General features: G+C 38.6%; 1 protein-coding gene and 1 pseudogene across 1 annotated transcript; both read left to right on the forward strand.

The window, feature by feature from the left end:
• The first annotated feature begins 761 nt into the window (after window positions 1–761).
• LOC116420920 lies at window positions 762–2,072 on the forward strand (annotated as a pseudogene).
• A 12-nt stretch (window positions 2,073–2,084) lies between these two features.
• On the forward strand, window positions 2,085–2,672 carry LOC111719589 (zinc finger protein 583-like; the record flags this gene model as incomplete). Its single annotated transcript, XM_023498699.2, has 1 exon — window positions 2,085–2,672. A coding segment is annotated over one exon (531 nt), but the record flags the coding sequence as incomplete, so codon positions are not given.
• Window positions 2,673–13,130: the final 10,458 nt, after the last annotated feature.

Genomic DNA, 13,130 nt, shown 5'->3' on the forward strand with positions numbered 1-13,130 from the left:
TGGTGGAACTGTGAACAGATCCAACCATTCTGGAGAGCAATTTGGAACTATGCTCCAAAAGTTATCAAATTGTGCATACCTTTTGACTCAGCAGTGTTATTACTGTGCTTACATCCCAAAGAGATCTTAAAGGAAGGAAAGGGACTACATTTGCAAAAATATTTGTGGAGCTCTTTTCATAGTGGCAAGAAACTGGAAACTGAATGGATGCCCATCTATTGGAGAATAGATGAACAAATTTTGGTATCTGAATGTTATGGAATATTATTGTTCTGTAATATGGGTTAAGGCCTGGAGAGACTTACATGAACTGATGCTAAGTGAAATGAACAGAACCAGGAGATCATTATACACTTCAACAACAATACTGTATGAGGATGTTCTCTAATGGAAGTGGATTTCTTCAACAAAGAGAAGATCTAATTCAGTTCCAATTGATCAATGATGGACAGAATCTACTACGCCCAGAGAAAGAACACTGGGAAATGAGTATAAACTGTTTGCATTTTTGTTTTTCTTCCCAGGTTATTTTTACCTTCTGAATCCAGTTTTTCCTGTGCAGCAAGAGAACTGTTTGGTTCTGCACACATATATTGTATCTAGGATATATTATAACATATTTAACATGTATAAGACTTCCTGCCATCTAGGGGAGGGGGGGGGGGAAGAGAAAGGAAAAGCCAGAACAGAAATGAGTGCAAGGGATAATGTTGTAAAAAATTACCTATGAATATGTACTGTCAATATAAAGTTATTTTTAAAAAGAGAGAAGGATCTGTTCTCTTAAAACACTTGGGGTCTTCAAACTTGATTTATCCCAGGTGGATGGTTCCAAGTGCTGAAGCCAGCCCTAAGCTGGATGCCAACAGACATTTCATCTACTTATATTTGTGTTGATTTGTAGAGGGTCTTGGATAGTAGGGGAACTCTGGATAAGGTATAAGACCCTTCAACCCAGAGGGAACCTGCTGACTATGGCTGATTTGGCTCCTCACCTCTCTTTGGTGTTGTCACCTTTCCTGAGAAGTCAAGGAGGGTGTGACAACCTGTGTTCTATTTACACATCAACAGCTGGGTCCTTATATTTTACCACAGGTGTTAACACAGTGTGCTGTGGGATATCCTGCTACCATAGTTAACATTTGCTCATTGTGCTGGGCTGATATAATCATGCTGAGGTATTTAAGGGCTGGGAAGACTAGAAAGAGACACTTCATCTTTGATCATCCTGGTGGCTCTCCTGCTTCCTTCACTCCTCCACTAAGACCAAGGCTGGTCCAAAGATCTTTCAGAGAACCAATTCCGATATTACATTTTGGCACCGGATGTGGGCCTCTACATAGTATATTTTGACACCCCAATTTGGGGGCTCTAGAAAGCACCCTGCCTTTGGCACCCAAGTGAGGCCCTAGAAGTGAGGCTCTGTACATTAAGTCCTATTCTCAGCAGCTCAACTGACAGGATTATTGAACTTAGTGGAAAAGTCTTCAAGACCTGTGAAGACTCTGCTCGTCCCCAGGCAGCAGATGGAGCCCAAGGAGGGTGTGACTTCTGGCTTTCCCATGGCCTCCATTCAGGAACCAGTGAACTTCCAGGATGTGGCTGTGGACTTCACCTGTGAGGAGTGGAGGATCTTGGAGCCTGCCCAGAGGGCCCTGCACAGGAACGTGATGCTGGAGAACTACCAGAACCTGCTGTCTGTGGGGATTCCTGTTTCCAGACTGGATCTGATCTCTCTATTGGAGAAGCAAGAAGCAGCCTCGAGTCCCAAGAACAGAGACTCCAGTGGGTCTCATCAAGATTCACTTACTGTACATCAGAGAACCCACACTGGAGAGAAACCCTTTGTGTGTAAAGAATGTGGGAAACATTTTAGTCGGAGAAACAATCTCACTATTCATCAGAGAATTCATATAGGAGAAAAACCCTTTGAATGTGAGGAATGTGGAAAAGCCTTCAGCCAGAAACGATACCTTACTGATCATCAGAGAATTCACACTGGAGAGAAACCCTTTGTGTGTAAGAAATGTGGGAAAGCCTTCGGCCAGAGAGGATGCCTTACTGTACATCAGAGAACTCACACTGGAGAGAAACCATTTGTATGTAAGGAATGTGGGAAAGCTTTTAGTCAGAGGCACAGTCTCACTATTCATCAGAGAGTTCATACAGGAGAGAAACCCTTTGTATGTAATGAATGCAGAAAAGCCTTCAGCCAGAGACAACACCTAATTCGTCATCAAAGAATTCATACTGGAGAGAAAGCATTTGTATGTAAGGAATGTGGAAAAGCCTTCAGCCATCGAGACTGCTTTACTATACATCAGAGGACTCACACTGGAGAGAAACCCTTTGTTTGTAAGGAATGTGGAAAAGCTTTCAGTCATCGAGACTGCTTTACTATACATCAGAGGACTCACACTGGAGAGAAACCATTTATATGTAAAGAATGTGGAAAAGCCTTCAGCCAGAGAAAACACCTCATTTGTCATCAAAGAATTCACACTGGAGTGAAACCATTTGTATGTGAGGAATGTGGAAAAGGGTTTAGTAATAGGTCTAGCCTTATTACTCATCAGAAAAGTCATACTGGAGAGAAACAGAATTTGTCGAAATAGATTTCAGAGAGGAACTACCCTTCACTGTCACAAGAGAATTCATATGATTCTGGCAACTCAGTAGGAGAAAAATCTATTCTTCCTAAAATAATTAATTGTCGCTCTTTTTGGTTAACATGCCACCTGTACTTCTCAACCTGGGCCTTTTTCATCCCCTCCAAATCCAACCCATGAAAAAACTGACACTGTCTGGGTTGTTTCACATTGAGTTCAACATCCTTGTAAAGAAGAGTGGATGGAGTACCAATTTGATTTGGTTTTTATAACTTCTTTAGTCTAATTTCTAATGTATTGTATTTCAAAAATGTAATTGATGTATCGCATGTATTGATGTATTTAATAAATGATATTCTATTCTTTTTTACATGTTATTAGTATATGGCTTTTGAGCAATAACTTATCCTTTTGGTGCCTGCTTTAGCTATATGCCAGAAATTTTGGAATATTGACTCACTTTTACCATTTTCTTTGAAACTGTTCCTGTTTCTACAATCTGTCCCTTGACTGACATATTTAACATTTCACTATTTCAGTTTCCATTTAAAACTAACTTTTGCAGTGCTGTCTGAACTGATTATTATTTAACTTTGCATATTTGTCTTCCTTTTTCCAATGAGTGAGAAGTGTAAGGGAGAGACTACAAATTCTTGTCAATTGAAAAAAATGATAAAAATAAAATAAGTATAGGGAGAAAAAAAGGATAACTTACATTTGTAAAGCTTCACAACAGCTTACAAAAAAAAAAAACAAAAAACAAAAAACAAACAAAAAAAAACTCCACAAATGTATTCCTAGGTAGGAAGTTGTTCTGAAAGAAGGATTTGGAGATTTCAGTGGATTGACCACAAGCTTAGCATGAATAACTGCTGGCCTACAGTAGTTAAGCAGTTTATTGGCTTGCATCTTGGGCTGCACGAATTGAAGCAGGGACAGGCAGGGGATGATTTCACTGTGCTCTTGTCAGACATCATCTGAATTGCTGAATTCAATTCTTGGTACCAGGGTTTAAGAAGGTCTCCATAAGTTTTAAGGTATACAAAGATGCATTTCCAGAAGTGTGAAGACCCTTGAGCTCGGGTACATGAGGACTTTTCTCCTGCTCAGCCTCAGAGGGTAGAGCTGGCAGCCATGAGTGAAAGCTACAAAGAGTGTAATCGAGGCCTGATGTCAGGAAAGGTTGTAACAATTAAAGTGGACCCAAAGTGAAATGGGCTATCCTGAGACATGGTGGGTCCCCCTCTGTTTGAGGCCTCCAAGTATTGTCAATGAGAAGCAAAGAAAAGAGAGATGAAGCTCATGGGTCATCAGAATGGTGAGACCATTAATTGCATTTGTGATGGCAAAATAGGGAATAAGCTGGATAATAATAATAACTATTTGCTATTTTACTAATGAGAAAGAGTTAGTGAACTACCTGGTATATTTCTGGTTGAATTTGAACTCAGTTCTTTGTGACTCCAAGTTCAGAACTGTATCTACTGTGTTTCCTAGATGAACTTCAGTAGTTCATTTTCCAATTGTTGACTTCATGTTCCTGGCAGAACACTGAAGTAGGAATGTCTAACAGATAGTTGGATTGAGGGAAAGGAGTTCAGGGAAAGGGGGAGGTTAGAAAACTAGGTTTTAGAATGAGCCTTCAAAGCTGAGAATAAATGAATTCTGTTAGGGAGAGGAGACATTGAGAGAATCACACTTAGAATCGACCTAATAGATATTGAAGTAAAGTAGAGAAAGCATCAATGAGCTGTCAAGGGATATAGTCAAGGGAGATTGTAAGTGGAGCTGAGAATCCCAGCCAGCATCAGAGGATGCTGAAAGGGCCTTCAGGAAGCCACTTCAAATGGAGGAAGCCTAGTTGGACACATTTCTTCAACCAGCACTTATTAGCTAACACTGAACCTTTAGATAGGAGGATATTGGTCTCCTTAGCCAAGAAAGAGAGGAAAATATGACTTTCCCAGCCATGGGCTTATTTCTTGAGCTTGTATAGTCTCACTAGAGAGAAAGAAACCATGAAGTGCTGAAATGGAGCCACCCTGTGTCTAAGCAGTGAAGGGAATATGTGGTGTTCTTCTTCTTTAATATAATGGTTCTCTGGGAGCAGGTTTCTTGGGGAGGTTTTCTGGAGGCAGCCTTAGTTTCATTTCAGAATAATTATCACTCCAAATGCAGCCAGGTGTTAAAAGTTCAGACCTTTTATTGCTTCCTCCAAAATAGCCCAGTTAGTTTTCTTGGTGGCCTATCTCTTTGCTTGGTTCCAAGAGCTCCCTCCGAATGCCTCCAAATCCAAAGGTTTGTCCTTCAGCCTCCAGCCAGCACAAAGGTGGAAAATGCAATGAATCTCTTGTCTCCTTGCCTGGGGCTGGGCAGCTTTCTGGAGAGCCTTTCAGACCAGCCTTGGTTTCAGTGGAGGAAGTGCAGGAGGCCAGCCACCATCATGGTGTGAGATGAAGTGAATGAATCTGACTCCACCTCCGAGAGTGGGCTTGTGGGTTTACTCCCAGAGTCCTCCTGTGTCTGTGTCTGTCCCAGAATGCCTCTGTGTCTGTCCCAAATCCGACTCATGGCTTTCAATCTTCCGAAGTGACTTCTTCCAACTGATTCTCTGTCAGCTTCTTATATATGATCTGCCAAAGATTGCCTCCTCTTCTGAGAGAGTGGGATTATGGGATCTGAGAGCGGGATTATGGGTTTCTGATTTGTGAATCTCATACTGAATACTAACTTGTGAATCTCCCAAAAGCGTGAACTCCAATGAGTACTTAAAAACATTGGAGAGCTAGAGGATTTGCTAAGTACCATGCTAAATTATGCAACTGACATCACTTTGTAAAGATTCCAACAGGAATAAGATTTATCTTTGATGAGTCGTCCTCTGACAACCCTTAACACTTCAATATCTTTCAAAAATGGAGTGCTCCTGATAGGTGAGAATCAACTCAGATTAGTGAATAATTAATGAGGGAGTGGATATGTAAGTATTAGGATAATTGTGAAATTTGACCTTGTAGAGGTAGGATAGAGCTGAAAACAAAATATGCTTAATTTCAGAAGGATGATCTATTTAGAAATGTCAGAATAAGAAATAAAAATCATATTTTTTATTTTATTTTATTAAAAATTTTCTGCTACATTGGTTGCTGAATTCAATCGGTCCAGTGCAGTAATTGACAGTGATTTTTTTATGTCACATGATTTGGTTGTAATCTTAGCTTTTTAGCTCTACAGAACATCATATTCCAAACTCTCTGACCTTTTGATGCCAAAGCTGCTAAATCTTATAACACCCTGACTCTTTGCTCCATGACACTTGATCTATTTCTATCTGGCTGCTTGGATATTTTCTCCCTGACCTGGTAGCTCTGGAACTGGGCCATAATATTCCTGTGAGTATTAATTTTGGAATTTCTTTTTAAAAGTGATTATTGGATTCTTTCAATTTCTATTTTATCCTCTGGTTCAGAGTAGTTTTCTTGAAAAATGTTAGAAGATGGTGACAAGGCTCTTTTTTTGGACCCTAACTTTCATGTAGTACCATAATTGTAAAATGCTTTCTCTGGGATTTATTTTCTAGGTCATTCATTTTCCCAGTGAGATACATCATATTGTCTTCTATTTTTTCAATTTGGTTTTATTTGATTATCTCTTAACTTCTCATAAAGTCTTTAGCTTCCATTTGCTCAATTCTAATTTTAAATAAATTATTTTGTTCAATGAGCCGAGCCTTGGTACTTCATTTTCCATGTGTCCAATTCTACTTTTCACACTTGGATTCAACAGATTTTGTTGTTATGTTTCCATTTAGCCACATCTACTTTTCCATGCATTCTTCTCTTTACTGGCTTTTTATACTTCCTTTACCATTTGGTCTAGTATGTTTTTTAAAGGTGTCTCTTTTTTGAGGGGGTGTAGTGGGTAGGGGAGTGGTTCCTTTATCCCATCTCCAGCACTTGTGGTGGGAAGTCATTTACAGGAGGCAGTTTCATTACTCGGGCAGTGGTGGTGGCTGTATTTACTACTAAGTAGTAGTAGTAGTAGTAAGTAGTAAGTAGTAGTAGTAGTAGTAGCAGCAGCAGCAGCAGTTGTAGCAGCAGTAGCAGCAACAGAAGTAGTTATACCAACACCAGCCACAGTAAGCTTTTCAGTAATCTTGGAGGCTAGAGCTGCAGCAGGAATAATGGTTATAGAGTTAGTGCAGAAGGATTATCTGATGGAAAAGGATTGACTTTAGTCTAAAAGCTTTACCACATTGATCACTTGTTGTATCTGATAGCCTTTCCATATTGATTACAATGCTAAGGTTTCCCTCCAGTGTGGATTCTCTGATATGCAATAAAACTAACCTTCCATGTAAAAACCTTTCCATTGATAACATTCATAATGTTTCTCTAAAGTGTGGATTCTCTGATGTAGAATAAGACTCTTTTTATATTTTAAAGTCTTTCCAAATTGGTTATTTTTATCAAATTTCTGTATAATGTATATAGATAGCACAGATTTCTCTACAAGTAATGTCAGAATCTATCACTCATGAATCTTTGTGAGTTTCTACCACAGAAAGGTGTAGCTCTGAAGTCATTTCCTTCATTTCAAATCTGATCTCTTTCTGAAAAAACAAACAATAAACAAATACAGATATTATACACTTGCTCTACCTATTTTTATATCCTTCCATTCATCAGCAGAACAGAAACTCTTTTACTTTTTATTTCTCCAGGAAAAGAGAAAATTCTTTTTTTATTTTTATTTTTTTATTTAATAGCCTTTTATTTACAAGTTAAATGTATGGGTAACTTTACAGCATTGACAATTGCCAAACCTCTTGTTCCAATTTTTCACCTCTTACCCCCCACCCCCTCCCCCAGATGGCAGGATGACCAGTAGGATGTTAAATATATTAAAATATAAATTAGATACACAATAAGTATACATGACCAAACTGTTATTTTGCTGTACAAAAAGAATCAGACTCTGAAATATTGTACAATTAGCTTGTGAAGGAAATCAAAAATGCAGGTGGGCATAAATATAGGGATTGGGAATTCAATGTAATGGTTTCTAGTCATCACCCAGGAATTCAATGTAATGGTTTCTAGTCATCACCCAGAGTTCTTTCTCTGGGCGTAGCTGGTTCAGTTCATTACTGCTCCATTGGAAATTATTTGGTTGATCTCATTGCTGAGGATGGCCAGGTCCATCAGAACTGGTCATCATATAGTATCGTTGTTGAAGTATAGAATGATCTCCTGGTCCTGCTCATTTCACTCAGCATCAGTTCGTGTAAGTCTCTCCAGGCTTTTCTGAAATCATCCTGTTGGTCATTTCTTACAGAACAATAATATTCCATAATATTCATATACCACAATTTATTCAGCCATTCTCCAACTGATGGGCATCCACTCAGCTTCCAGTTTCTAGCCACTACAAAGAGGGCTGCCACAAACATTCGTGCACATACAGGTCCCTTTCCCTTCTTTATGATAAAAGAGAAAATTCTTAAAGGATCAAAACCAATATTTTAAAATTCCCATTAGCTCACATCTCAAAAATGATTTAATTTACAGTGAGGGCTTTGCCTTAGATCCTCCCAACAAACCTGAAATATGAAGGGTTGGGGAGAGAGTAAACATAATTCTCATCATATATAACATTCAAGCATTGAGCTCAAAAGGGTTGAATATCCTCCTAGTTGAGACTACTTTAAATAAAGAAACTTCATAGCCCTGGGTGAGGGGGATAAACATCCTCAGCTGCCACATCTGGCCCCCGGGCTGTAGTTTGAGGACCCCTGACCTGTGAACGGGCACACTATGTCTACAGTATTATCTTCAATCTCAATTTTCCTATTTCCTTTTCATTGTCTATACTTTCAATCCTTTCCTCACAAATAAAAGACCATTGGGTGGATAGTATTCAAATTATTTCATGATCTGTCCTACTTATAAATGTGATGACCACATATTTTAAAATCAGTTGGAGTCAGGAATTCAGGTTAAGGGAAAATCTTTGATCTTTATTCTTTGTGGAGATGAAGGGGGATGGAGATAGGAATGTGAACGGCCGCGACATGAACCTGGCCAACAGTCTCTCTCTGCCTCTCTCTCCACCCACCAAAATCGTCCCTATGTCATTTCCTATACACTACATCAGAGCTTGCACAAAGAGTGGGCAGGAGCCATTCTTTCTCCAAGCATATATTAATAGAGTATGGTCCAATTACTATTTAGCCTCACATGCTTGGGAACTCAATGCATCAACTCGAGCTTCAGCCCATTACATCTAAACATATCAAATTTTCCTGGTCATCAATTTCAAATTACAGGCTATATAAAAGCTAGTTATCACTTATATTTTATCTTCATTATTTCCCTCCAATTTTACTCTTCTTCTTAAACCATTACTATCTTCATTAATTAGTGATTTAGTGAGGCACTAAATTTACTTTTAATTCATCCAGTCCATAGTGGGTCTCTATATACATTTGGTTCTCCAGTCTCTGACCTCCATGAGAGCGGGGAGGTCCCTCCCATTTCTTTCTATTTCTGGAGCCTATCCCAAGGCCTGGCATGTAGCAAGCACTTGAATGTTTCTTGACTTGAAGAAGTTCTAAGTCTCGGCACTAGATTGACCACTCATCTGCTAGCTGCCAAAGGTAGTACCCTCCCTGTTGAGCTTATCAGCTTTGGTGAAAGAGCCACCATCCCTTGGAGTTCTGTCCTTCTCCTGATACATGGTTAGGTCAGTTTTGTTTTCTTCCCTGGAAGATGACAAAGCTGGCTACGGAATCGGACTTACACACTGGCTAAAGGATCCACATGCCCCTCTCTGAAGAGTATTCTGAGGGGCTCTGGACAAACTAGCATGTCTGTCTGGCAAACTAAAAAGCTAAGAAGTCTACCCCTGTGAAACCAGGTTCCTTCAGATGGAACAGAATTCCCAAGATGGTCCATACCTTTGATGTACTGAGCAGAAGAGATCTCCTATGAGAAGAAGAAGAGTCTGGTGTACTCAACCTAAGGAACTCTAGTGACCTTACAAAAGGTCCTTTTTAGGCTATACTTAAGTGAACCTCCTTTTACTTGTGAAATAACCCCGGAGTGTCATTATTGCTTAATATCTAACCTGAATATTGACTTGAGGAGCTTCCATCATCATATGTTTGCCTAGGCTCTGCTGCAGCCTATAGCAGTCACAATTTCTACGAAACTTTCTGAAGCATGATGGCTAAGGTGACAGTCAATCCTCCCTTTATTCCCTGTTGGTCTCAAGTTCCCTGCCAGATAATGGCACTATGCACAGGGTGGACCAAATGAAACGAATATGGGAGAATTTTCAGGCTACTTAGTGTACCTTCCAAAGTTACAGGTATAAGTCCTTTCCAACTTTCCAGCTTGACATTAAAATTAAACACTACCTAGGAATAACAATCTGCTTGTCTAACAAACTTGTGTAGCACACTGTTATAACAAGCTGCTTATGGTAACAGAGTCACAAATAGGGGCAGTTAGCAGTAACAGTCACTTTCTCTAACAGAGATGTAACAAACTGCTTATAGTAAAAAAGTCACAAATTGGGGTAGTTAGCAGAAACAATTTGCTTCTCCAACAGAATTGTAACAAACTGCTTGTGGTAGCAGTCACAAATTGGGTAGTTAGCAGGAACAATCTGGTTCTCTAACAAGTTGTAACAAACTGCTTATGGAGGCACAGTCACAAACTGCAGCAGTTAGCAGTAACAATCACTTTCTCTAACAGAGTTGTAACAAATTGTTTATGGCAATAGTCACAAATTGGGGCAGATAGAAGGAACAATCTGCTTCTCTAACAGAGTTGTAACAAACTGCTTGTGGTAACAGTCACAAATGGAAGGCAATTAGCAGTAACAATGGGCTTCTGGAATCATAAATAGCATATTCATTATGCATTGTCCACTAAGATACCTTAAATTCATCTCAAGCTCGTCTCTCATCCCTGTCAGGGAAGGTGCTCAGTTAATTCTTTGAACTTTGAGCCTTTACAGAAAGCAGATCTCAAGAAAGACCTGGACTAGACTCTTTCTGTACATGGACTTACTCAGTACTGGCCCTCTACTGGCCATCAGTAAACTGATGGGCCCAGTTTTCTTGACAACAGGAGAAGATAGGCAGGTAACTCTGATGAGTCTCTATGGCACCCAGAAACTAAGCCATGGGCTCCATTCCACCCCCACCCTCACCCCCCATGGACCTTTGCCCAGAAACACAAGTTTGTTAGACAACTCATTGCACTTACCAGGGCTTTAAAATTGTTGAAAGGAATTAGAGTGAACATTTAATTGACTGACTTCAAATATGCCTTTAATGTTTTGCATGCTCATGGAGCTATACAGAAAGAAAAGGATCTTTTGACAGCCAAACATCCCCCACTAAGTATACAGGGGGAATGCTACAATTACTCTGGGGTGGGGGGGAGAATGAGAGAGAGAGAGAGACAGTCTCATACATGTTAAATATGTTGAAATATATCTTAAATATATGTGTTCATATTTATACAGTTCTCTTGTTGCACAAGAAAAATCAGATTTAGAAAGGTAAAAGTAACCTGGGAAGAAAAACAAAAATGCTAGAAGTCCACACTCATTTCCCAGTGTTCTTTCACTGGGTTTAGCTGGTTCTGTTCATCACTGATCAAATGGAACTGAATTGGATCCTCTCATTGCTGAAGATATCCACTTCCATCAGAATATAGTATTGTTGTCAAAGTGCACAATGATCTTCTGGTTCTGTTCATTTCACTTAGCATCAATAAATGTAAGTCTCTCCAAGACTCTTTGTATTCATTCTACTGGTCATTTCTTATAAAATGATAATATTCATTTATCACAATTTACTCAACCAATCTCTAAATGATGGGCATCCACCCAATTTTCAGTTTCTAGCCACTACAAAAAGGGCTGCCACAAACATCTTTGCACATGTGGGTCCTTTTCCTTTTTTAATATCTCTTTGGGATATAAGCCCAATAGCAACACTGCTGGATCAAAGGGTATGCAGAGTTTGATAACTTTTTGAGCATAGTCCTAAATTGCTCTCAAGAATGGCTGGATCTGTTCACAGCTCCACCAACAAGGCATCAGTGTTCCAATTGCCCTGAATGCCCTCCAACATTTATCTTTTCTTGTGATCTTAGCCAGTCTGACAGGTGTGTAGTGGTATCTCAGTGTTGTCTTAATTTACATTTCTCTGATGATTTGGAACACATTTTCATATGAATAGAAATACTTTCAATTTCATCATCTGAAAATTGTCTGTTCATATCCTTTGACCACTTATCAATTGAAGAATGGCTTGATTTCTTATTATAGTTAATTCTCTATATATTTTGGAAATGAGGCCTTTATCAGAACCTTTGTATGTAAAAATGTTAAGTTTATTGCTTCCCTTCTAATTTTGTCTGCATTAGTTTTGTTTTTACAGAAGCCTTTTAACATGATATAATCAAAATTTCCTATTTTGTGATCAAAAATGATCTCTAGTTCTTCTTTGGTCACCAATTCCTTCCTCCCCCAAAAATCTGAGAGGTAAACTATCCTATGTTCTTCTAATTTATAATCTCGTTCTTAATGCCTAAATCATTAGGTCATTTTGATCTTATCTTGGTGTACGGTGTTAAGTATGGGTCAATGCCTAGTTTCTGCTAAACTAACTTCCAATTTTCCAGCAGTTTTTGTCAAATAGTGAATTCTTGTCCCAAAAGCTGGGGTCTTTGGGTTTGTCAAACACTAGGTTGCTATAGTTATTGACTATTTTGTCCTGTGAACCTAACCTATTACACTGATCAACTAGGCTATTTCTTAGCCAATACCAAATGGTTTTGGTGACCATTTCTTTATAATATAGTTTTAGGTCAGGTACAGCTAGGCCATCTTCATCTGATTTTTTTTTCATTAGTTCTTTGAAATTCTTGACCTTTTGTTTTTCCAAATTCATATGGAAATAGTTACTTTTTCTAGGTCAATAAAAGAGTATTTTGGGAGTATGATTGGTGTAGCACTAAATAAATACATTAGTTTAGGTAGTATTGGATCTTTATTATATTCACTCGGCCTATCCAAGAGCACTTAATATTTTTTCTAATTGTTTAGATCTGATTTTATTTCTGTGGAAAGTGTTTTGTAGTTTTGTTCACATAGTTCTTGACTTTCCTTTGGCAGATATTCTTAAATACTTTATACTACTGACAGTTATTTTAAATGAAATTTCTTTGTATCTCTTGCTGTGGGATTTTGTTAGTGATATACAAAAATGCTGGTGATTTATGTGGATTTATTTCATATTCTGCAACTTTGCTAAAGTTGTGGATTATTTGTAATAGCTTTTTAGTAGAATCTCTGGGGTTCTCTACGTATACCATCATATCATCTATAAAGAGCGATAATTTGGTTTCCTCATTACCTACTCTAATTTCTTCAATCTCATTTTCATCTCTTATTGCTATAGCTACCATTTATAATACAATATTGAATAGTAATGATGAT

Source organism: Sarcophilus harrisii, chromosome 1 (assembly GCF_902635505.1).
Source record: "Sarcophilus harrisii chromosome 1, mSarHar1.11, whole genome shotgun sequence".
Taxonomy (NCBI): Eukaryota; Metazoa; Chordata; class Mammalia; order Dasyuromorphia; family Dasyuridae; genus Sarcophilus; species Sarcophilus harrisii.